General features: G+C 41.8%; 3 protein-coding genes across 3 annotated transcripts in view; 1 reads left to right on the forward strand and 2 right to left on the reverse strand.

Annotated features, from left to right (window-relative positions):
• FRYL (FRY like transcription coactivator) overlaps positions 1–16752 on the forward strand; it is a 99025-nt gene extending 82273 nt beyond the window's left edge. The window contains exons 54-61 of the mRNA XM_081999457.1: positions 979–1186; positions 1995–2144; positions 5089–5187; positions 9941–10009; positions 13333–13350; positions 14282–14392; positions 15761–15957; positions 16352–16752. Coding sequence (XP_081855583.1) covers positions 979–1186; positions 1995–2144; positions 5089–5187; positions 9941–10009; positions 13333–13350; positions 14282–14392; positions 15761–15957; positions 16352–16610 — 1111 coding nt within the window. The 3' untranslated portion in view covers positions 16611–16752. The remainder of the gene's footprint in view (positions 1–978; positions 1187–1994; positions 2145–5088; positions 5188–9940; positions 10010–13332; positions 13351–14281; positions 14393–15760; positions 15958–16351) is intronic.
• Positions 16753–21410: 4658 nt separating this feature from the next.
• Positions 21411–23093, reverse strand: ZAR1 (zygote arrest 1). The gene is made up of 4 exons (XM_081999571.1): positions 22314–23093; positions 22139–22231; positions 21982–22056; positions 21411–21907 (listed from the first exon to the last, which is right to left on the reverse strand). Exons 1-4 carry the CDS (start codon positions 23082–23084, stop codon positions 21764–21766), a joined length of 1083 nt encoding a protein of 360 aa, XP_081855697.1. The 5' UTR covers positions 23085–23093; the 3' UTR covers positions 21411–21763.
• A 296-nt stretch (positions 23094–23389) lies between these two features.
• Positions 23390–25884, reverse strand: SLC10A4 (solute carrier family 10 member 4). The gene is made up of 3 exons (XM_081999158.1): positions 25490–25884; positions 24933–25143; positions 23390–24280 (listed from the first exon to the last, which is right to left on the reverse strand). The coding sequence occupies exons 1-3, from the start codon at positions 25873–25875 to the stop codon at positions 23765–23767; spliced, it is 1113 nt and encodes a 370-aa protein (XP_081855284.1). The 5' UTR covers positions 25876–25884; the 3' UTR covers positions 23390–23764.
• Positions 25885–26220: the final 336 nt, after the last annotated feature.

Consider the following 26220-nt stretch of genomic DNA (forward strand, 5'->3'; position numbering starts at 1 on the left):
TTTTTTGAAGCTTTGCTTACAGATATTATTTGAAAGGATTGCCTCTTAGTTTTTGAGCTTTGTGTTAGTAAAACGAATGTACCTAAAACCAGTACCCACGTTTTTTGTTTAAGACATGTTTAAGTCTTGCTTAAGACATAATTGGTGCCGCTGTGAATGGAGTGGTAGTTGTAGAGAAAAACATATGTGTTTTAAAAAATTATTTTAATAAACTATCTGTACTTGGAATCTTCCCACGTGTATTTTTGCTGTGTAAGTACAATTATACAAGAAGAGCTGTCAAAATATGTCATTCCTTGTAGTGCAGAAAATGTTAACAATTAAGTTAATGATTGTAAGTAGTAGCATTGATTAACTGATAGTTTGATATCTTTATTGGAGCTTTGGTGCCTAACGGAAAGTATGACTGCAGAATGCTCTTTGAACAAAGGCCTGTTAAATTGATTGCCCATAAAAATGGAAGTGTTCCAATCTATCTTCATTCACTTATGATGTTACTTAAGACAGTTATAAAATAGTATTACACTGCTAAATGAGCTCTTGCATTTCTCTTAAGGAAAGTTAGAATTTGTTATAGATATTGGTGGACCATATGTTTAGATGAATAAAAATTTGAAGATTTGAATGGTAATTCAGTTATTGGGGACAAGAAAAAAAAATCCATTTCTGAGTGGTGTATATAGCTGTATATAGCTATATGTAATGTGCAGATAGCCCTTTGCCTGTAGATTTGCATAGAAATAACATGTTTTAATAAACATTGGAAGTATTTGAGAGTATAAGCAATTTTCTATATTGCAGTAGCAAAAATTTTTTTTATTCTTTTCTTGGTTCATCATTACCTTAGTTGATTGATTATTTATTTTACAAAACACTATTCTGAATTCCAAAATCTTATTTTTTCTTCTTACCAAAATGAAAGAATTTTTTCCTAAAAAATTTACTGAGGAATTCATTTCTGTTGTTTGTTATTCGTAGCCAAGATGAAGAAGAACAGGATGGTTTCCTGGAAGTACAAACTTCCCCACCTCCTTCACCATTTCTTTCTGCCATACTGGCAGCTTTCCAACCGGTGGCATACGATGATGAAGAGCAAGCCTGGCGCTGCCACGTCAATCAGATGCTGTCAGACACAGATGGATCTTGTGCTGTATATACATTTCATGTCTTCTCAAGATTGTTTCAGGTCAGTGAATTGCCAGTGCGTGGTTGTGTGTCTGAAATCCTTTCAGTCAGCTGGAAAGGGGGATACTCTGGGAAAAAGGACAATAATGATCCAGAGCTCGAGTCTGGGTAAAGAAGCGTTCCTGAGGAGTTGTTACTGGGTACAGAGGAGGGTTAAAATTATTAAAAGAGACCTGGAGGTCTTGTTTGACTGGACCTTTCCATTTTACCTTCTGGCTCCTACACTGTGTTTAACTTTGCAGCTTTAAATATAATCTTTGCGTAGTTTTATTCTACATGTAACTTTCTAGGGTTTATGAAATAATATATAGCAAAGTGCAGTGTTGTATTAGGCCAAGCCGACAGTCTCCATAATTGAACATGATATACATAGGACTGATTTTTGAAGAAGGTAGAAGCCCTGCAGGTGGCAGTTTTGGACACAGATTATGCTACAGAGGTCGTATTCTGACTTGTAAAACTCTGGGTATAATTTTCTGCAACACCAGTACTTGAAAATGAATTGAACTGCTATCTGTACTGCAAAAAGACAAATAGTAATCCAGCTACACAGATGCTAAAGGCCTAGATGTGAAAGGATTAATTGTATTTATAGATACAGAATGGTTTTATTCATTGATTGCATTTTCTGGAGCTAGTTTTACATAAAATATTCAGAGCAAATTATGTATTAGTTTGTAATTTAATGACAAAAATATATGCTGTCATGGAAATTTACCTTGAAGTTCTTAATCTAAAAAGCCAGAGGAAGAGGGGTAGTAAAATACATACATTATGTAAAATAAATGTTCTTCTGATTTGATTTCTAGACTATTCAAAGAAAGTTTGTATCTATAACAAATGATTCAGTCAGCTTTCTTGGTGAAAGTCTACAGCGCATTGGAACAAAATTTAAAAGTTCTCTGGAAGTGATGATGTCATGTTCAGAATGTCCGACAGTGTTTGTGGATGCGGAAACGGTAAAAATCTCATAAACTTGCATGCTGAAGTATCTGTCTGCTTAAACGTTTTTATGTAACACACAAAATGATGTTTTAACATTTGGAAAATAGCAATGCTTGGGAAGTTTTCAAATACTTGAATAAAATTTGTTAATTATATTTTTGCCTTTTTGAAAGGTTGCTCTCTAATGTCACTAACTGAAACATCTGAATAATTTTGGCATGGGAGAAAAAAGATGCTTTCTATAATTGAAATCAGAAAGGAATTAAAATGTTAGGTGGCCACTATGTATCATAAACATTTAAAAACACAAGTGAGAAGCGCATTTTCTCCAGAAGTAACCTCCAGCTTTGACAATGAACAGTGAGGGAACTTACTGATACTAGGTGTCACTTAAATTCCCTTGCTATTCTTTACCTTCCCTGCTTGTTCGTATTTATTGTATATTCATTGCAGAAAGAAGAAAAAGGAAGACTACTTATCTAGCAGCAACTTTGTATTTTTTAATTGTACACGTATATATTCAGCGATGCATGAGAAAAACATTCTAGCTACAAATACGCAATGAAGGCTTTGACTTGTATGTTGTTACGCAAGTTGAAATCTTGGGTTATAATAAATAATAATGTGAAAAGTCATCTCAGTGTTCAGCAGAAGTCAAAAAAAGCTATGCTAGAATAATTAAGAAAGAGACAAAACAGAAGACATCACTGAGCTAATATACATATCCCCAATATACCTACATCCTGGATTTTGGGGCAGTTGTGCTCCTCTGCTCTCAGGGAAAATACAGTTGAACTGGAAAAGGTTCCAAGAAAGATCACAAGGATTATGAAATATGTGAAATAGCTTCCATATGAGTATGCAGGCTAGGATTTTTCAGCCCTTTAGGAGAGAAATCTGTCCATACATGTCTTGATTATCATGGAAAAGTAATAGAAATTATTGTATTGTTGTCTGTCTTGATGTTAAGGGTGATCAAATTAAGCTAGCAGTGACTTACAAAGTATACAGAAGCAAAGATAGGTGATCCTTCATGTGATACATAACTCTATCCTTTTTTACAGCGTCTGTTCACGCTTTCAAAAAGCGACTAAAGAGATATCTGAAAAAAAATAGCCCTGGGCAGATTTTTGAATATGCAGAACAACACGTTGATAGAGATTAAGAAAGCATTCTGCAGCAAGTGGACCACCACATACATGCTTGCCCTGTTTCTCCCTTCCTTAAGCAACTGCTGTTAGGCAGTGTCAGATGGGCGACTGAGATAGATTGATCTCAGCCTTGACCCAGTATGAGACTCTCCTGACCTGTTTTTTTCCCTTGGTGCTAAGGGGCAACTCTGCTCTTATGCTTTCACTTTAGAATAAGGGGACTAAAAAAGCATGATACAGATGGTGCACTTCAGGGCAACCATGTGTAATGATTTTTGTTTAACTTATGCTACTTTAAAAGCAGTAGAAATTAACCAAAAGAAGAAATTTGTTTGGGATAAGAAGCCCCAAGAAAAGTTACACTAGTGTCTAGCTGGAACAGCATGTGTGTTTTAAAAAATAAATAAGTAAATATAGCTATATAAATACAAAAATAAATAAAGAAGAGTAAATATATATGCACACAATATACAGTCTTGTGCGTATGTGCATATGTATGTATATACACACATTAGTGTTGCTATATTGACAAATACCATATAGATAAATCTTTCCTCTCCAAATAATTTAATTGAAATGAACCTACTTGGTTATCAGATTACTTCTCACTAAGAAAGAAGAGCTAATCCACAATAATGTTCATGCACAAATCTTTGGTTTCATGATGTCTACTTATGCATACAAGACTGGCATTTGATTCAAATTTGGCCTTTGATTCATTCAGAAAGTAGTTTTCAGCAGAAAGATGCCCCGTTACATCAAAGCACAGGTTCACGAGCGATTTAGGAGTGGCTCACGTCCTACTGCTGATACAAGGCATCTCTTTGCGCTTTGATGTTACTACACACATTGAGCGCAGTGGCATTGTGCCACAGAGCCGAAACTTGCTTCTTGGCTGATGTGGACATAGAGGTTGGGAGTAGCAGTGGTTTAATATGGTGGTAGAAGAATAATCTTGATGCACTTGGAAAAACACGTAAGCATCGTTCCCACCCCTGCCTGAGTAACGTGGGATACTGTGACTCTCCGTGCCACAGTTCTGTGATCGCAGTCTTGGGCTTGCACTTTCAAGCTGACCAAGAGGTACCAGGCAACAGGGATTGGAGAAGAGTACAGAGCTCTTCATGTGTGCAAGGGGTGACCAGTGTGAGGGAGGAAGTATCACGTTAGGGACATGATTATTACAGGAAGTCACAGGAGAAGGATTAATAAGAAAAACCTAAGTGGAAATTAAACTACAGGGAGAAATGGTGTGGAGCAAAGCTGAGGTAGCAGCCCCTGAGGGAAAAAGAGATTTTGAAACTATGTTGAAAAAGGCAAAATCATTAATGGTAGAAAATTCTTCAAATACCCAACAGTTCCCGCTTCCTACAGACTGAAGCCTTTGCTGGTGGTACAGTTTGTATACTGAGAAGGGCAAGTAACCCTCACTGGACACTCCTTAGGTTGCTACAGGAGCAATCCTGCTGCAGGCTATTCTATTTACACTAGCTCTGTCCGTATCAAATATTATTCTTCTTTTTGAAAGATAAAAAATCCCTTTGAAATCTCTCTTTCAGATGTTAACTAGGTACCACCCTTCTTATTTTGGAATCAAAATTGTTGTTCACTGAATTAACTGATACGGCTACACGTGTTCGTTTACTAGCTCAAAGGTGTCACGAATAATCTGCACCCAACTAATTCTAGTTTGATTGTTTTTCCAAATGTGTGCTTGGAATTTCATATTCCATAATTTAGATATTAGACTATATGGATTATAGTCAGGTGTTACATGACTACAGAGATCATTGCTTTTATCTTTCAGCTAATGTCTTGTGGCCTGCTAGAAACATTGAAATTCAGCGTTCTAGAGCTCCAGGAACACTTGGATACCTATAATGTCAAAAGAGAGGCAGCAGAACAGGTGAGTGTCTCATGTTTTAAAACAAAAAATATTAGAAGCTACTAGTCAAGAAAATGTTGCAGGTCTTTTATCTCTCAACATGGGTATCTAAAAGTAAGCTTTGGAGAAAAAATTCTGAAATAAAATCCCGTTTCCTTTTCTTACTACTATTCTATGTGTATAATATGAACCTGAGGTTTTTATTATGTGCAATTCATTTTTGTTGCACGTATTTTTGAAATTTACTTTGAATATGTAACATTGCACAAATGCATGTTATATATTGCATTTGGAAAACCACATTCCTAATTTAAAAATACTCAAATATTGTTAACATGACTATCAATAAATCATGGTAATTTTTTTCTTTATGAAAAAATTGTTTATTAGACTAGAAGGGTGGGATTCACCTTCAGATTAAGACATTTGCAGATAACTATCTATATGTGTATTAAATGCCTTAAGTGCACACGTACTATTTAAGGATCAAGTCCATACAATAAAAGAAATTGAGAAAGCAATGCATTTTATCCTAGTATGGATACTGACTTGTTGCTCAGCTGAATAGGTCTTTAGACTTCTTTTTGTTGACTGGATCTCTGCTGACTATAATAGGGGCTTAAACAGCTGTGTCATACATAGACACATAAATTTAGGTCTTTCATCCTGCAGGTGGATCCCACTGAGGCTGACACTAATGTCCGTTGTTTAGAATAATACAGCTTAGTTCTCAAGGTGTATGTTAGTGATTATTCCCTTTTTGCAAAGAAACACAGAGTTTAAAAGTTGAAAATTTCTGTAGCAAGGGTCTGTATAATTGTTTTTGTGAACCTTTGTGTGAAGCTTAGGAGGGAAGATATTAACTTCTGAAAACTGAAACAGGTGAGATTTCTATTTCGAGAGCCAAAAGAAAACATGCATCCACAGTCAGTTTTGCAGGTACAGGGAAAGAGAGAGAGAGAATATGGGGCTTTTGTTATAGAGAGAAAATGATTCCTGGGAAAATTAAACATATATTTGAAGGAACTTTTTACTGATCTCAGCAGCATGTGACGCCATGACAATGGCAAGTTTCAGTGACGCGAAACAGAACCAGAATTCAAGCCATGACATCTTGGCAGAGCTGTATTTTACAGCACAAGTGGCTCCACGTTTCTTGATCATGCTGAGTTTATTAGGAAATGATGGCCTCCACCTTGGTGACAGCTCATCTGTTGAATAGAATAGACATCCACTTTTTTGTGGAAAGAATCACAAAAGAAACGCAGTTTCCTCAAAAGCAACAGTGAAGTATGCCACACAGCACTGTTAATGTAGATAAACTGTTTCTAGGATCCAAGCCAGCATTTCTGCAAACAAGTTGCTGCATTTTTTGCCCTGCTCTGTGGTAGTAACAATTTGTTTTAACTCACTCATGAGGTCTAATGTAATGAGCTACATTTTGCCATTTAGGCTTAATCAGAAACAAAGTGCTGATCTAATGACTAAGATCACCTTACTCAGTGTAGTATTAATGTTTGACCATCTCCAGTGCGTAATGCTGTCATCGCCCCCCTGAAAAATAATGTATTTTAGTCTTCATTTTAGAGAGGAACACTGCGGCACAGAGAGGCTAACTGATTTGTCCCAGGGTCAGACAGGAAGATTTGAGACAGGGTAGAGAGGAAGTCGTGTGCGTGTGTGTGGTTTTCTGTGCTTAGAATGATGACTATCCAAACATCAAGGAATTCTTTGTCTATAAACTCATTTAGCCTACAGTTTATCGCAGCAATAACAAATGGTATTGTTTGGTTAGATTGTCAAAGTATGATGAATTAAAATTGTGTCCCTTTCAGATAGCCATGCATTCACTTAATGTATTTTTAGCTAATTTTGCACTGCCACATATCATATTGACATAAATCCATGCTGGGTATTCAGAGCTTGTTTGCATTCTATTTTACTTGATAAAGCAATATGGATATCAGTTTGATGGCCTCTCATTATATTATAGTGAGAGTGTGTTGTTTTTTTGTAGTGCAGCTGTCAAAAGGGTGTCCAGTAACATGTTGCTGTGGTCAGCCTGTCTTCTACCACAGGATTTGTGAGTGATTGGAGCAGGAAAAAGGTTCACAGGATGAAAGGAATTGTTGTGAAATAGCGGAGAGCATTTTGCCAGGGTTTAATTTTTATTAAATCATTTATAAATAGAAAGAAGCAGTAATGAGGAGGAAGAAATGTACAGGTTTGGCCAATCATTTCTGACTCTTGATAGCATGTCATTTAGCTAATTTAGTGCATTATTTAAGTATGTTAATTATTTAGCATGTTAATTTACATTAGTGTAATTAATGAGTGACTAGTTATCTTAGATAATTTATTTTTCTAAAACTTTTTTTAAAAGTGTTTCTTCAGCTGTTGGTCCTCAAATTTTTTTTGGTGTGTATTACATAGTGTATGTAGACTAAGAGTCTTCCAAAGCTACTTCTTAGATGTGTATTACTGGTTTTCTTATTCTGTCCTACTAAACAGAGTATAGGGAATAATGGGAAGAGACTTCCTCAAGTCAAATATGAATTTCTGTCATTGCAGGCAATTGTGCTATGTGTCCTATTCAATCTGAAAGTATTAAGGCAAAACACATAAGTTTATTGCAGCTCCTTGCTTTTTCCGTAGAAACATGCAGGAAAATGATCAAACTAAGCTGGTTGGGGTATTGTATAATAAAGCAAATATAAATTAACAGTTATTTAAATAAATATAATTTGCATGTTAATCTGGTATCCTCTAGAATCAACCACTGGAAAATTCTATACATTGACTTTAATGAAAAATTGTTGTTTAAAGTTTACCCTAATAGATGATGTTTGTCACTATCAGTGCTGTGGTACTGGCATTCACATGAATCAAACTTAAAAAGTAAGAGGCTTGGGCAGCAGTTGCTTCAAACTCTTACCTATGCACTGAGGTAAGAGAGAGAAAGGTACTTACAGTACAGGGGGTGGTTTGAGATGTCTGTTTTGGCGTTAATCTGGCAAACCAACCTGTGCTGTGACCAAGACTGACCACAGACGCTTCATTACGCTATATATATTATTAAGCTATATTACGCTTTCAATAATGCTCTTTACCCTACATCTTTGTAGGAGATATATGGGGGAAACATAAATTGATGTAAAGCAAACATATAAAGAAGATTATTTTGTTGAACAATCTACTGCTCTTCCCAAAGAGAAAATTTAGGTCTTTCTACCATGCTGGACATATATTCTGTAAAAAATTCTCAGCAAATTAATTTTGTCACCTTTTTGGAGCTACTGCTCTATTTCCTTGCAAGGAATCTGCTTTGACTTCGTGTGTGTGTTAGAGACAAAGATACTGAATCAGAAAATACAAGGTTATATGTATATCATGTCATTCTAGGCACACCCTTTATTCAGATCGGTGTTGTGATTTAAAAAAGATTGTAAAAGGGCAGTGTGTGAAAATAAATACTAGCTTCCCAGCTGCTGATGCTGTTTGGTCCAGTGCAAACCTATTCCATTGTTACCAATGGATTCTGTCAGATAAAAAGAAAAATGAGATTTGCTGTGTACCTTGGTATCCATGTCGCTAATTGAAACTGGCACCGCGGTGTTTAGAGAATTCCATTTCTCCTCTTGATAAGCACACAGGCCTAGTTAATTCACTAAGTAACCTTTATTAAATTGAGGAGATGGGAAATCACATTTTTCTTCTTCTTGCATCAGACAAAGGTTAGAAAAAGGTCACTAAGATTTCCTGTGAGACTCAAGATATACACAGTATGCTAAAATTATTATTCCTTGGATGTATAGAGCCTCTTCTTCATTTCAGAAGAGAATCTGCACTTTATCTCAACATGATGCATTCTCATTTCAGTAATACCAGAATTACCTCATGCCTGCAGTTGGTTGCACTGTACAGAAAAAAATGCCGGGCACTGTGTCGATGAGATGATCAGATCGTATTGTTTGATAAAAGCATATTTGAGTCTTCAAATGCTTAACATTTCTAAATTTGCATGGTCAGTTAAAGCTAGAAGAAGAGATTACCCACTGAAATTAATAAACTTCTTGTCTGCTGTAGGAACTGGGGTTAAATACAGCCCTGTGTTCTTGAAAGATGGTGGAATCTGCATGTTTGCATTGTGTAATGTGAGAATACTTTCTCTCCCTGGCTTTTATGAACTGGAGGTGATGCTGAACTCCCACTGAAGAATTTATTTTTTTTCTTTCCATCCAGCAAGCCTGCACTTGCATCTAATTACACAGGAGAACTCTATTTCATTCTTTTTCTAAAGTAGTCCCAAGAAATAGAACAGGCTTATTCTTACTCTTCAATCTGAATTAGTGCTATATTTAAATGCTGAGAAGTCATGTTGGTGTAAACCTTGTGCAGCAAGTAAAGAGAAAATAATGATCTCATTTAATGAAAGGGATTTTTCTGTCTCCAGCCTCCCACACATCTCACTAACAGCACCCAAATTCAATCACTGATTAGTATTTGTGCTAAAGTGTACTATCCCCCTCTGGGGTAATGAAGGCTACAGGAATTTTACAATGGAAGGGACACAGTAAAAAATACAAGTGATGATGTATCAGCGTGGAAATCATTAGTGGAAATAACATTGGTAAACAGTTGATTTTGTATGACAATTTCTTACATAATGAGAGAATGTGCAAGGCTTGATGAAGTGTCTTACAAAGTTTTAGCACAGTCTTCAGTTTGCTCTGTTTAGGAAAAATTTTATGTCTTGTTTATATTTATTTTGCAGTGGCTAGAAGACTGTAAAAGAACATTTGGTACTGATGATGGTATTCATGGCACTAACACAGATGCCCAGGTAGGTGTATGTCATGTGTGAGTCTCTGGATATGAGCTTAAAAAACACCTTTATATCTATTGCACAAAAATTTCAATATTTGCAGAGAGATTAAAAATATTTGAAAAGCTTTTCATTTCACTTATCATCCTATCTTTTGAAAACTCAGATTCTTATGAAGTAGTGGTCTAATAAAAAGGGCTCTTTTTAATAAAAGTTGGCAACTTGTCTTGGGTTCTAGACTTAATAACACTGAGTAGATAAGCAGACTAGATACCATCTGTGTACCAGCAAGTCTGCTTTTCTGCAGCTGTTTCTAGAAGAAAAAAGATTAGCATTCTGCTTATATGCTTAGAAAAACTGTCTAGCCAAAAACCTCTACTGAATTAGTACTATATAAATACATACGACTTTTCTGGAGCCGTTACTTGGGTGGGAAGGAAGAGGGAGTAAAGTAGCAGTATGGCAAAAATCTCATGAAACACTTCTGTCAGAATACCATCTAATAACAATAGGTAAAGTAACCTATTAATATTAGTTCAATTTTTTGCATGTATTTGCATGGCAGTCATCCATGTTTAATATTACTAATTGCTATAGTAAGTGATAGCTTTTGCCCAAGTAGACTAGGACTTTTTTTTTTTTTTAAACATAGCTGCATATATTGACACTAGATAAAAAAGTAAATCCAAACTCTATCATTAGTAGGTTCAGGGGATCTGCCATCTAGAGTCCTGTAATAAGAACAGTGAAAGATGTAAGAAAGTAAAATTGTAGGTAGCAGATGAACTTACCTTGTCACAATGACATTTTGACAAAAATCCCAAATCCAAGCTGAAAAAGGAGACATTCCTTTTACTCAATCAAAAAACTCTATTCATTGATGCACTTGGTCATGTTTCTGCTGCTGAAAATGTAGTTTTCAGCAACAGAAATGTCTACTGTGTTGCAAGGAATATTTCTTCTTTTATACAGTTTTCATTTGCTCTCATATCTCTCTCTCTCCCCCCCCATATTTTTTAATTCAATTACAAATTTCACCTGAATTTTTAGAGTAGTGAAACATAATAATATAGTGTTGATTTTTATATTGCATCGAAGTTGGACATTTAAAAAAAAAATTCATGTGCATAATCATAAGTAACAGCAAAACAATTTGCTACTATTTGCAAGGATTTTTGCTTTGCCTATGAACACAACGTTTACTGTATTTTACACTTGGTTACATCTTTGTATTCTGACTGATATGTGTTTAGAAACATGTAACAACATTTACTGTTACAATATGATAAATGTTCTATATATTAATAAAAAAAGAAGCATTTATGTATTTCAGTCCATATTTAGAATGTTCTTTATGTACACCAAGAAACATTGTAACATTTAACTGTTTAAATTTAGTTACTGTTCCCCCTGTATAGCTAGGGAAACTAAGAAATGGAGGAAAAGCCACATGTGGGCTTTCATTTAGCTTGTACAGAGGCAATCCAGGGTTCAGAGTGAGGCAGTTTTGTCTGTTCTTCCCCGTTTCTGCAGGGTTTGAAGATAGCCCCTGAAAAGGAGTTAGTGACCATTCACATTAATTACTTGTGGGCACCTGTTTTGATTTTGGTTTTCAATCCTAACCTGCAAGGCATGCTGGCAGTTTTTTTCTTTATGTGCTCCTTGCACGTTTGGTTAAAATCATTTTAATAGATAGTATCCATTGAGAAGGCAAAGTCCTGTTGTCCTGCTTCATAAATATACACAATTTAGAGAAGTTCTAAATTTATTCACAGTGCTTATAGTGACTTGAAGGAGATGGAGAAGTGTAAGATCACCAAGTGTAAGATCATAGTTTCAAAAGTCCTTGTAACTGGAGTGTGGGGCGGATAAGTCTATCCAGTCAACCAGTTAATACTAAAAATATGTAAGTGTTGTCTTGCTCAGGAAAACAGAGCTGCTTCAATTCAACAGATATTTTTCATTCACTAACACTAATAAGATTTTCTTACTAATTTTTAGCACTGTGGTCAATACAGCTAAGGAATACTGAGATGAATTCTGTTCTGGCTCATGCATTGCCAGCAGACTTGCAAGTAAATCTAATTATTGGATCTTTGCTATTAGTCCTTATACACAAGCCTGAAAGAATGCATCTGGACTCAGGCTAGACTGTTTTGTACAGGACTGGCAGGTAGAAAAATCAGATTATTTCTCAAGTGAGCGAATATGTGAAAGACACTGTACAAAGCAATTTTTAAAGGAAAATCTCTCTTCAATTTTTAGAATAGCTATCAAGATGTGATTTTGGGGAGAGGGATTATTTATGTCTTATGGTAATAATGAGACTTGGCTTCTTAAACTAGAACTTAATGACTAAAAATATTAAATAATCAACCCTGCCATTCCTCAGGGTCTGATTCTTTGTGCTTCATTAAAGTGAGTCGTAGAATTCTTGTCAACTTTGGCAGTTCAAGAGCTTCACCGTGTTCTGTGCATCAGAAGGTTTTGCTTATAATAATTGTACTATGTATATGAGTACAGAACAAAAACATGCAATGTTTATAGTCCATTAAGCACATAGTGTATAAATTATTATACGCATCATGTATAAATATGTGCTTAGGAAAGCTCAGCTGCTTCTGCCTGTTGGAATCAGACATCAGTTGCATCTTCATGTTTCCTGTGACCATTGTAGTTGCTTAAATGCCATCAATACGCTTAGCGCTGTACAAAGCATGGAAATGAAGTTCCTGTCCCTAGTCTGACAAATACATTTTCTGATGATTTCTCTCCCTGTCCCTCTTTCCCAAATATTTTTCTGAAATAGCGTGTAAAAACCAAGTACAATTAAATTACAGAAATCTCACAATGAGGTGTTGAGAGCTGAGTTCAGCAAAACCAAGAATTTTCTAAACTGATTCAGAAACCAAATTAACATTACATCTCAAATTTTAAGAGGCATTATTTTTGCTTAAACTATAGTGGTACAGAACAAGTAAGGAGCATTGTACAGATGTTCAAACCTAAGTGCCCTTGGTTTTGATTTCCTTAAATTTGCATACCTTTAAGACTACAAAATGTATAAAGACCAACCAGCGATGTAAGTGAAGGATGTTACTTATGTTGTGGGACAACAAAGCCAATGCTATCTGTCGTTAGTTACAGCAGCAAGTAATTTCACTTCAAATTCAGTCTGTTAATTTTTTCCATTCAGGGTATATTTGGAGCCTGTTACTTGTGTTTCTTCCTCTGTTTTACCTGGGACATCTTTTACCCTAATTAAAATTATTTCCTACACTAATTCTTGATCTTTTTTTTCTTTCTTTGTATTTTTGTGACCTGCTCATCTTCTTGCTTAGCAAATGGAAATTCTAGCAGTAAGTGACAGTTCTTGATTTATCAAATACTTAACCATGCCAGTCACTGAGCTGGTCTCCATCTGTCTCGTCCATTTGTGACATAGTGATGTCTTGTCATAAACTATTAGAAAAATGCTGTGTGCTTCAATTTTGCATCATCTAACCCATTGAACTGTTGGCCCTTTGTAGATAATAGGATCCTGTAGTTAGTAGAACGTTATAGATTATTCCATTAGCACTAGCTTTTATATCTGTATGTAAAGCAGTATTAACACTGTCTACACTTTGACCAGTGTTTTAGATGCATAAAAATGGAAGCAAGACAGTGCATAACTTAATGCTGCTGTTTCATTTCCTTAAGAATATATGACACGGTATTTTCTAAAATAGAATCAGAGCTACCTTTTATAAGGGAAACATTATTCTTGCCTCCAAGAATGGAATTATTCTCCGCTTACTCCATCAGGCAGTTGTAAACGTAAGGGCCAGGTTATACTGTGCTTACATATTTATATTAACGGTTATGAAAGATTCCATACTTAGAGACCACAACTGCTTCTTTTGGATATTAGATCTTGAATTTAAAACAGTAAAAACAATAAAAGTGATCTATGAAACTCTGTCTTGGAACATGACATTTTAAAATGCTTTTTGAATCACTTCACATCCTACCCCCTTCTTGGAAAAGTAACTTGTTATTAAAAACTAAACTTTAAACCTATGTGAGAGAGACTACCTGTAAATCTCGAACTGAATGAAGCTTTCATCTGCTTTTCATTAGCTTCCTGCTATGTTAGCTCCTAAATCTTTTTGGCATTTTCTTCAGTAACCAAATAACTACTTTAATTTTGCACATTCTGTACTGAAGAAGTTGTCATTTATTGTCTCCTGTATTGGGTAGTAGATGTTTTACACTTCCTGAATATAATAATGTTGTTTACATTTGTAGGAGCTGGAATTGTGTCGGAGACTATACAAGTTGCATTTCCAGTTGCTGCTTCTGTTCCAAGCCTATTGCAAACTCATCAGCCAAGTAAAAACAATCAAAAAAGAAGCAGAGGTAATGAAAATCATGCAATTTAGCTACTAGTTGTTGACGTTTTAAAGCCAAACCATTTAAAATACATTTTGATAACATATTCATCAGTGGGACATATTTTTAGAAACTGAAGGAGAGTACCAGCTGTTTTATAGACAATTAATACAAGATTTAAGTGGAGCTCGCAATAATTTTCTGAGATGTTAAATTATCTGTGTTGGTTTTTGTACAGCTTGAAAGCTCTTAAATAGACAGCAATGCAGGGAGTCCAGTGATGAGGATTTTAAACTTTTCAGTAGCGCTCTTGGTGTACTCCAATCAAGCCACAATCAAGGCATATCAACTCCAGTCAACAGAATTTTGTGATGAAGCACTTTTCTGTCACCCTGGTGTTTCCTGTGGTGAACACTGTCACTTGCTACCAGCTGATTTATATAAATGTGTCACTTCAGCCACCATTAACTATACTGCAACCTTAGTCCCCATCCTAAGTGCAGCTAGTAATGCGTTCTAGACATCTTATGCCTGATTTTTAGTTGTACTAACTTTAGAAGTAAAATGCGTCCTTCAACTGTGCACATGCGATACATATGTGATGTTAATTGAGTTAATCTGAATGCATTATGCTATTACCTTCTGAAAGTTCTCCCCTGGGTCTGTAATGCAAATAAATAGAGGTAGCAGGAAAAAAAAAGGCCTGGTCTTGCTTGAAAGGGAAGAAAGTGAAAAAGTGGGGTGAAAGTCTTTGTTTTTTGAGTAGCTTAGGAAAAAATTATGCATGTTCCTCACTTAGACATCCAGATTTTTGTAGATGCTGCAAATAAGTGAGTTATTTTCTGTCTGGAGAATGTTGTGGAAAGTTGGCATCACACCAGTCCCACTTTTTGCCTAAGTTAGTCAGGTGCAGAATCATATTCTGAGCGATGGCCTTGTCTTTTACTCATACATTGGAGATGAAGCCGAAGATGGTATTATATACACTGGCTGCACTACAGTTATTCTGTTGGGTTACCAGTCTTCCAGTTCTTTTCTTCACATTTAAGTTGTCCTTCTAATAACACAATTGCTGCTGTACTTTTCCAAAGTGTTTAATTCTTCTTGTCAGTTTAATTGTTCAGTGATGTGGGGAGAAATACGTATTTTTTGAAACAAGTTCTAAAAGAACTAAGATGGAAACTTCATTGGGGAAAGCCCAAATACCTGCCATGCACACTTGGTCCATTAAATCAACAGTATACTTAAGCAACTGCAGCAAATATTTGGATGTACTTTTTCTGCCTCTCATTAATGATTGCAAAGAGGAGGAAAAATGTAACTCTGATCTGCTGAAAGTTAATTTGGCTGAAAATACATTTAAACTACAAAAGGTAACTCCTACATTTGTTTTAGGTTATAAACATGTCCGAAGAACTTACTGTTTTGGAGAGCTGTCTGAAAGAGGCTGAGGCTGCATCCGACAGTGGTATCGAAGAAATTGAAATTGCAGAGGCTTCCCAAGCTAGCACAGAAACGGCTATTCACTCTCTCATTGAAACCCTGAGAAACAAGGAGTTTGTGTCAGCTGTAGCACAAGTCAAGGCTTTCAGGTTAGTGCTTAAGGATTGCTTTCAGACCTGAGTTTGCTAATGGGCCTTTTTAATTTAAAGATAGGGATAGGCACTTTTCCAGGTTTTTTTCAGCTCTTGCTAGATGTCCTTATTGAAAAGGACAAGCATTGTTGCTTCATTACAGCTTGTTCATACGCATTTTGCAATTTAAAAAAAGCAATTCTAGTAGTACTTGAAAATTTATCTCTGAGAAAATGATACTGTTAACTATCAGGACTCTATGGAAGAAACATTTCTCTTAATGTTTTCCAATGTCTTCTGTTTATTGATAACAGATAAGGAGAAGATACTGATATTATAATATCTGTTTATTTACAATATTTAAACTTTTTTTTTTTTTTTTAATGTTTAAATCCAAATTGTGCTTTTACAGATCTATTTGGCCTCACGACATCTTTGGCAGTTCTGAAGATGACCCAGTTCAAACATTGCTGCACATATATTTCCGTCATCAGACGCTTGGTCAAACTGGTAGCTTTGCAGTAGTAGGCTCCAACCAGGATATGTCTGAGGCCAGCTCAAAGCTGATGGAACTTAATCTAGAAATTCGAGAGTCTCTACGCATGGTGCAATCCTATCAGCTTCTAGGGAAAATCAAACCAGGAATAAATCTTGTGAGCACTGGATTCTGAACAGCTGTCATTTAGAAAAGAACTGATGATGAAGACACTTCAGACTATTATTGAGCACCTTTCATGGAGGGGAGGGGTGGGGGGAACCCTAAACAAAAACCTCCAGCAATCCTGACAACCTACACAGTTTCATCACAGCAAGAAATTGTGTCATCAAAAGAAAAAATCTGAAAAGTGAACATCTTACTTGACTGCTCTTTCTACACAGTAGCTGTGTGACAGTAGTATTTTTTTATTAAATTTATGTATAAAAACTACATGAAAGGAAAAGGGCTTAAATGTAATGCATACACGTGCATTATTTTCTGTTGTAACAGAACTGTAAATGGTGTTTGCAATTAACAGCCTCCAAAGGTTGCATCAATATTGCAGGTGGGATGAGGCTAAAATCAAGGCTGGTTTATTTTGGCTGAAGACCTGCAAGGCTTCCTGGCTTTCCAGCAGTAGTAGATATAATCATCAACTAATACCTAATGAGACATTTTGCAATGTCATGAAGAATGTGCGGTCAAACACGAGTAGAATGACTTATGACTGCAAAAACTGTTGACTTCTCAATGTTTTATTTGCTTTTGTTGCCTGTAACAAGGAAATGATGTGTGTGAGGTAGTATGTAAGGCTATGTGACAGTTGTTTTTCTTTGAAGGTATGGATGATTGTTAAATAAGGTCTGAGAGCATGCTTAAAAGAGCTGCAAGATTATTTTTGAAGAAATTTTATTTTATTAGATCTAATCCTCATAGTGTGTAAATGTTAGGACATTTAATAATATTTTAAAATGGGATTTCCCAGTGTTTCTAAAAGAAATAATATATCTGTTAACTTTATTGGAATGCTGCTCAGTTCTCTGATCAGTGCTTATGTTACAAATATTGATAACAACTAACCAAAAAGTAGCTGCCTGCAGAGACTTTAAAATGTATATTAAAGATATATGCTGCCCATCAGCAATTCTCATTAGAAGTTAACTTATTTTATTCTGTATATATTCTAGAAACTGTATAGTGCAAAACCAATATTTTTCTTGTAAATTTTGTGCAATGCACTGTTAGACAGTAGGTGTATAAAGCTATGAGGGGAAGGGGGCGGTTCTCCCGATCGTAGTCACATACATTACTTCCAGTCCGAGTAGTCTCTAGGGTTCAAAGAGTTTGAATGCACGTACATGCATCTTCATGACTCCACTTATGCCTAAAGAATTGGGACTACATAGAAGAAAAAGTCTGACTACCAAAACATGCAATATACTCGTAGTTCAGTGTCAAAGTCTGTAGCATAAAACAAACTGGATTCTGTTGAAACCAATAACATTTTGTAAAAAAAAAAAGAAAGAAAAAGGAAAAAGAAAAAAAAACAGAAAAAAGAATGTAGTCCCACAATTCCTGTGATTTGAAAGGAACACTCAGTATTTTTATATACATCTCTGACCCACTGTGACTTTTTTTTTAATGGGCTCTAATTCCAGAGTTTAGAATGTAGAATTGAAATTCTTAGCTCTGCCTTTTTGGGGGAATTGGACCCCACTAGAAATGTAATTATGCTGAAATGCATTAATTGAAGGCACTGTGCACGCTGTTGAACTGCTGACAGTAGTTATGTTATCCTAACAAGCTTTGTAATTGGTCAAGGCACATCCATAATCACTGTATTTTTTTCCCTGTCTCTGATAAAATTTAATTATTTTGATGGTTTTGTGGTACTGTAGATGGTGTTCTTAATTATTTAATAAGTATTTACGGGGGATAAGTAGATTTATTTAGTGGTGCATTACACTTTTATTTACATCATCTTTTACCAGCTTTTTTTGTAAAAATAAAAGACCTTGTATCTGTCATTTTGTGTATTTTTACAAGCTAGAGTTTAAATACTTTAGCTAAACAGCCTAAAGGCTGACAGTAGAGGCCAGGGTGCCCTGAAATAATGTTTTTTTTCCTTTTGTGTTCTGTCAGTGCGACAGCATTTTCCTAGGCAGCTCCTGAAGCTGTTAAAGGATTTCTCATGCAACTCAAGCCTGAATTTATACACATAATTCCTTATGTTAAGCATCTTCCTCCATTTACAATGACTAGTAGAACCTGCTCTATGGAGCAGAATTGTGCTAGCTGACTGTCTTTGATATTGCTTTAACTTTGTGAAGCTTTTCCAAAGTTACTCAATTCTCAACAACTGCATAAGCTGTCACCTTGCCATGCCATGTCTGTGCCAAACCTGAAGCTATGGTAAAGCTGTCTAAAAAGTGAAACATCAGCCATCTTCTGTAAGATACAGCAAATACAGCACTGAGCTCACACACACACATGCAAAAGAATCTCTTTGTGACAAAGCTGTACAGGGCAAGTTCAAGATATCTTTGAAGAACTGGCAGCATGAAGACTGTTCCTTTCCGCTTTGCATAATCACATAGGTCACAAGTAGCTCTCCTTTCTGCTGAGTCTAGGAACCAGTGTCCATGACACGCAGCGTATGCTGTCAAGGACATGACAGAGCAGTAAAGTGGAAAAGGATACAAAAGATACTCTGTACTTTGGCATCAAGCAGTAAAAGCATTGATTATATTTAAGTAAGAGGAATGACAACTTAGAGCTACTGCAGAACTGAGGAATGCTACAGGATGAAGGAGAGCTTGCTTAATATTGCTGCCCACTGCACTCCACTCCTCAAAACCTTGCAGTAGCTGATGAAAGCAGGGCCAGCTCCTTGCCACTACCTGCTGCTTGGAGCCTTCCTCAGCGGCTTGTTTGGTCCAGTTGCTCTTGAAGCCCACCGTACGGTTCAGAGCAGCTAGGTCTGTTCTACATCTCATCAAATAGAAGCAACTACTGCTTTGACTGTAGTTAGTGGGGATGACAACTCCAAGTTGTACTGAATTCACTTTTACACAAGTATTATCGGTAATAGCCCAGAGTCACCCTATTCACAGCAAGTAATCCTCAAAGCTTGCGAGGACATCTGTATGAGGCCCTCAGCTGCTCATATTGCTATGAGTTGCCATACTTCTGACATCACACAGAGCTTAAGTTCTCAAACTCATTACCAAGGTGCACAGACCCATCAGAGTCTCCCACACTGCATCCCTTGGGAGCAGACTACAGCTGTTAGAATGGGGAAGGCAAACAAGAAAACGTAATTGAAGAACATCCTTAGAGGGGAAATAATGACATCCCAAATCAGAGTTGTAACTGCAAGCTGAGGTGGACTATGGGTAGATGGCTGCACTGAGGGCCTCAACTGTTCCTCTTCAAGCTGGAGACTTGCCTCTGCTCATTACTCTAACCACAGGTGAGTGCAAGGCACACTCATCTACAACAGAAAACTGCCCAGCTGCAGTTGTACTCTTCAAGTTGAACCAGGCAAGGATGGAACTTTCTGTGAAAGGCTTTAGGTGAGCTAGTAAGGCAAGGGATTTTTTTTTTTTTTTACTGAGACACAGGAAAAAATGCTTTGGGTGGAAGCACAAAATAAAACAGTACCCCATTCTGGGGGTGGTAGGTCTGCTTGTTCCCAAAATGCCTCATGCTGCTATAATAATGGATGGAGCAAGAATAAATAAGTGGCCAATAAATTGGTAGAGGCGTTAAGCCTTAGTTATGGCAGCAAGTTCAAGGGGCATGTTAAAATAAAGCAGGAATCTACAGCCAGATGAGTTATGCCTACAGGATTAACACTCACAGCCCCTTTAAACAGACATTTTTTGAATACAAAAGACGATGTGTGCCTACTCTGCCATGCAGTAGCTTCCATTTAGAGATGCAAGACTGCCTGGTGCTGAACCTGTTACACAGCATGGACTCTGACTGGTTCCCTCTTTAGTAGAGTGGTCTCAGGTAAGCTGGATACAGGTGTAGTTAAGTCTGTTATAATCAAGATAAATCAATCTTTCCAAAACAGAAGCTACCTCAAGCATTCTGCAAAAGGCTTTGTGCATTATTATGCTCAATTTCAAAATTAACAGCTTAATTAACAGCTTTATTAACATTCTCAGAACAGCATGTTTTCCTCCAAGTTTACCCAACTCCTTGGCTACAGGGTGGACTAGTGGGGTATAGGTTTTACTAGCTTATGAATCTGCTCAGATGCTGCTGCTGCTGTAGTTCCAGAGCCAGCTTGTAACACTTCACTGAAGTGTTGTGTCCCTACACCGGCCATTACCCCTGACAGCACCAACACACCTTGGGGAACATCATCTGGGAGTAACCATGCTGGTTCTGCCATTACTACGAAACATTAGAAGTACAATTCCCAGTTGCAAACCCAGTCCCAGAAGGGACTTGCAAGTCCCAGAAGGGTGCAAGAGTTTGATCCTTCCCCAGTGGCAGACAGCTAAACCACAGCTAGATGAGTAAGCCACCAAGCGCACAGCTCTTTGTGCATCACCTGCAGGTACAAGAAGCAGCCAGGCAGATGCATTATCATACTTCAAGCCTGTGAAGTGTCACTTGCCTTGATAACCTTGTGGAAGCAAAGATGGGCAACTCATTTACCAAGAGACCATAACATCAGTGACTCCCTTCCCCAGCAGTTTGAGAACTGTCCCTGAAGATGCATTAACTACAAGCTTTCTTTGGCTTTAGTCTACAAGACAAGAACACCAGCTTAGCTAAATGCAGACCAGCTGTACCAGAAGTGACCTAGTTGTCACCCACCATTTCTCAATTGTTTTCTAGTGATGAAGAACAGGTGCAGGAGACTGTCTACATGGAGTAGAAGGGTGGACAGTAAGTGAATACTATAAGGTGTTTTGTTCATGAATGATGCCTACTGTAGATGTCAATTTGATGTTAACTTCAAGTGTTGAATTAGTTCAAGGGTAGAACCAGTAACAGACATCTTTTCCCACCTCAGATTCTACAAGGTCCTGAGTCAGTTGGTGCCACGACCATCACCGATTTACAAAAGATTATTTGTGGGCTCTTCCCCTGTGTAAGTTACAGAAGTTGCAACATGCATCCTCGGAGCTGGGCGCAAACCCGCCTGATCATTTGAGCATGCTTTGCAATAATTTTATTTGCTTGCTTTCCTAGCTACGCCTCACCAAATACCTTCAAACAATAATAACAACAAAAAACAACCTGCTCTACTTGCAGTTTTCTAGAAGAGCCCTAAATAAAAAACAAACAAAAAACCACAAACAAAACCCCCAAACCATCCCACTCTCAGATGATGTATTTGAAACTGAACGTGCTATCGCAGGAGAGGCGTTTCCCTTTGCATCTCCCACAGAGGTCTTGGCGGTGGGGCCTCTTGGGATCCACGTGGCGCATCTTCACGGGGCAGGTGCACCTCGTCTGCTTGCAGCTCTGGGGGGAAGAGGGTGGCGGTCGGCAGGGGCAGCTCGGCCCGGGGCGGGGCAGGGCGGCCCGGGGGCCCTTACCTGGCAGGTGATGTCCTCCACGCGGTACGGGTTGTAGGACTTCTGGCAGGTCCGGCAGAACTGCCGGAAATAGACCTGGGGGGAAGGCCGGGGTCAGCTGGGCCTACCCGAGCCGGGCCTGCCGGAGCCGGGCCTACCCGAGCCGAGCCTGCCCTACCTTGTTGGTGCCCTGGACGCACCAGACATAGGCGCTCTCCCAGCGGATGTTGCAGTCCTTGCAGTGGTAGTAGCCGTACTTCTGCTCCAGGAACTGCCGGGGACAACCGTGACTCGACGGGGCAGGCGCCTCCCGGGCCCCGCTCCGCTCCCCACCCCTCCCGGCCGTCCCTCACCTGGAAGCGCAGACGGGTCTTGGCCGCCGCCTCACGCTTCTGGGGGGCGGCCGGCGGCTCTGCCCGCGCTGCCGCCGGCTCCTCCCGGCTCTCCTCCGGCCCCACAGCCGGTGGCTCCGCGGCCGCGGCCGGACGCTGCTCCAGCGGCTCGGTGCCGCCCTCGGGGGGCTTCTCCCAGCTCGCCCGTACGGCGGCCGCCTCCGCCTCCCGCTGCTCCTGCAGCGCAGCCGGCTCCTCCTCGACGGCCACCGCCGCCGCCTCCTTCTGCAGCTGCCGCTCTGGCTCCGGCTCCTCCAGGAAGGCGGTGAGTCTGCGAGACGCCATGGGCGAGTAGACGGCGATGGTGCGGGGGAAGCGCACGGCGCGGGTGCTGGTGGTGGCGGGGCTGCCCTGCTCCTGCTCGGCCTGGCGGGGCCGTGGCCCGGCGGTGGGGCCGGGGCGACGGCGGAGCAGCGTGCGGGGCCCGAGCGAGCACTGCACCGAGGCATCCTGCCGCGGGTTGACCTGGACGCCCACCTCCTTGGTGTTGGCCTTGCGGAGCCGAGGCGTCAGGTTGGGGTTGACCTGGGAGAGGATGGCCTTCAGCTGCGCCCGCTGGTAGTTGTCGAAGTACTCGGCGGCCGCCGCCGCCTCACCGTAGCCCGAGAAGTAGCCGCCGCCCCGCGGCCGCCAGCCGCCTGCCGCTCCCCCCTTGCCCTTGGGCGGTGGGTAGCGGTAGGAGTAGGGGTGGTAAGCGGCGTACAGGTAGCTCTCCATCGCCTCCTCCGCCATCGCGCCGGACCCGGGGCGGATGCTGAAGTGGGGGGAGGACTTAAATACCCCCGGGCGGGGCGGGACCGGGGCCGGGCTTCCCCCCGCCCCCGACCGGCGCCGACTGGAGCGGCCCCTTCCCATCCCTGCCCGGTGTGGGGCCTCGGGCAGGGCACCCCCCCGGCACAGTTCCCCTGGTCAAGCAGACGGCGCGGCCCTTAATCGTCCCCGCGGGATTAATCAGGGGGCAACAGGGGTTTGGTTCAGCTTCGCCATGTATTTGCGGTGAGGACAACGAGCACAATGCTTTTACAGCAGGTGGGAGGCACAGAGATACACGCACGCAAGGTATTTGCCCGTTCGTCCGTGCTGGCGCAGCGCTGCGTTCGCTTTGCCTCTGCAAAACGCTGGTCTTCTTCCTCGTACCCATTCCTGCTGCACTCAGGTGGGCAGGAACATCCTTGCCTGGAGACATATGGCTATTTGCATCGCAGCAATACTTTTTGCTTTGTTTTTTAATTTTTAAAGTAGTTTTGAGGAAATACAACTGTCACGGTAATGAACACACATCACCTTGTATAATGGGAGTGGATGGAGAATCAATGGAGGTCAGGCAGCTCTGCATGCGCGGCAGCGAGCGCAGCCCTGGCCTGGTTGCAAGCACAACACACATCACACATCCCTGGGTGTCCTTATCTCGCCTAAAGTGCCGTCTGTGTCAGCTCCAGCTGAACGGAGTTGTGCTCCTCTGTGGTCACTGTGCCGTACGAAGTATCAGCCACCTCCTCTTCCTTCAGTTTCTTGTAGGAAATATCCGTGTCTTCCTCTTCACCGAGCGTATCTTGTTTGTAGCTGTCTCTCCCATACATCTTGTATAGCAGCACAAAGAGTCCTGCTTCTGCTGACTGAAAAAGCGCGTAAAGCAAGGGAAACATGTACATGCTCCCTATGAGCTCTGGGGGGAAGGTGAGTTTTAGGATGGCAGTGCAGAGCTGGACGTTTTGGCACCCTGTTTCCAAAGACACTGTTCTCCTGCAGTGTGGGGGCATTTTAAAGACTGTGGCTAAGCCGTATCCCAAGGCATACCCCGCTAGAGGCATCAGCACCGCAATGGCATAGACAGACGCAGGAATATGTGCCATCAGATCTGGGCCCAGCATGGTCCCAGTCAGGATGAACAGGATCACCAGAGTCACCAAGAGGGACCACAGGGAAATCTGGCAACAGATACAGACATTGATAAACAACACGGGGGTTATTATTTTAAAAGGATAATCATGGCAAGTAGAGGCTTGATAGAGCCTAAGCTGCAAACTGTGGTTGTGCCGCCCTTCCCGGGTTTGCTCCTGGCTTGGGACTTCGGTGGTGTTTGATCATGTCCCGGGAAGGGAAGGGGCTGAGATTGCCCTCCATCATTTTGCTTTGGGGTGACTTGCTGGGAAACTAGAGAGCCAGGGCTCGTGCCTCGCTTTTCCTTCCGTAATTAAGCTAATTTGTTTGCGTGCTTTAAGGAAGTGTCGCCATGCCTGGGGGTTGGCTTTGCTAGCCCTGGGTGTAGCAGGAGCAGGGAGGAAGCAGGATGCCAGGGAATGCCTCTGCTCCTGGGCCTGGGGTGCAGCGCCATGCTGCCCTCCTTCCCGTGCACTGGGGAGGGGGGTTACCTTCCATCCCCTCGCTTTCTGTCTCCGTCCCACCCTTTTATGTCAAGACTATATGTCCTTATATTCCACTTAAGCAGCAGAATACGCCTGCATGAAGCTACCATCAGTTCAGAGGGACCAGAAAGGTTACTGCATCCCCACATCTCCCCCTCCCTTTCCCAGCTGGCCCCGTAGGTGTCCCCATGGACGTTCCCAGTGCCTTGCCTACCTTCACCAGGAGGTCGGCAGCGCGGGGGTGTCGGTAGCGGAGGAGCATCCCCAACCCGATGGGCAGCAGCGTGCTGCCCAGCGTCAGGCTCACGGCCCCCAGGGGCAGCAGCTGCACCAGGGCCGTGTTGATCCAGTGGCGGCTGTACACCCAGAGGCAGAGGGGCATCAGGAAGAGGGCCAGCAGCGTGGAGGAGGCCGTCATGATAATGCTGCGGAGGGGGAACCAGAGAGACACGGCATCGCCGCCCGCCCGGCTGGGGGGCGGCCCCGGGACGCCGCAGCCCCCGCGGGAAGGGGGCTCTGCAGCCGCCCGGGGCGCGGGCGGGCAGCCTTTTCAGGGAAGGGGGCAGGAGGCGTGTGTCGGGTCCGTGCAAGACCCGCCCGCCCCGGGAGAGGCAGGGGAGCAGCGCTGGGGTTTTCCAGCCGCGCCGTGTCCGCCCGTCCGTCCGTCCGTCCCGGCCCCGCCGCCGGCAGGTGCCCAGCAAACCCTTCCCGCGTCCCGGGGCCGCCGCAGCCCCCCGGGCGGCTGGAGGCGAGGGGCAGCGGGGCGCCTACCTGAGGTTCATGTCCCCGTCGACGAGCACCGACATGAGGTTGGAGAGGTTGCCCCCGGGGCAGCAGCCGCACAGCAGCACAGCCACGGCCGCCACCTCGTCCAGCGCGAAGATGAGGGCGAGGAGGAAGGCCAGCAGCGGCATGGCCACGAACTGCCCCAGCAGCGCCAGCAGCAGCCCCACGGGCCGCCGCAGCTGCTGGCCCAGCTGCCCCAGCTCCACGGCGCAGCCCAGCCCCAGCATGGTCACGCAGAGCGCCAGCCCCACCAGCACGCTCAAGCCCTGGCTGAGGGAGCGGTCCCCGAAAGACCCGCCGCCCCCCACGAGCGACCCGCCGTCGGGGCCGCCGGCCCCCGCCGCCGCCGGAGGCTGCGCGGAGCCGGCCATGGGCTGCGCGGCCCCCGGGAGCCGCCGGCTCCCTGCCGAGCCCCGGAGGAGGGAGCGGGCGGCGGGGCGTCCGTCAGCGCCGGAGGCGGAGGCAGCTGGCCCCGGCGGCCCGCGGAGCCCGCATCCCGGCCCGCCTCAGCCCGCCGATGTGCCGCGGCCGCGGTCCGTCCCTGCGCCCCGGCTTGTCTGCGGCGGGCGCCGCCCGCGCGTCCCCGCACCCACGCGAGGCCACCCCCGGCGTGGGCGGTGTCTCGTTGCCTCCTCGACGGCGGGCGGTGCCCGGCTGTCAGCGCCGCACGGCCCCGGCGGGGGGGAGCGCATGCGGCGGCGAGGGGCTCAGGGCCG

This window comes from Phaethon aethereus (assembly GCF_964289735.1).
Source record: "Phaethon aethereus genome assembly, chromosome: 4".
NCBI classification, from domain to species: Eukaryota; Metazoa; Chordata; class Aves; order Phaethontiformes; family Phaethontidae; genus Phaethon; species Phaethon aethereus.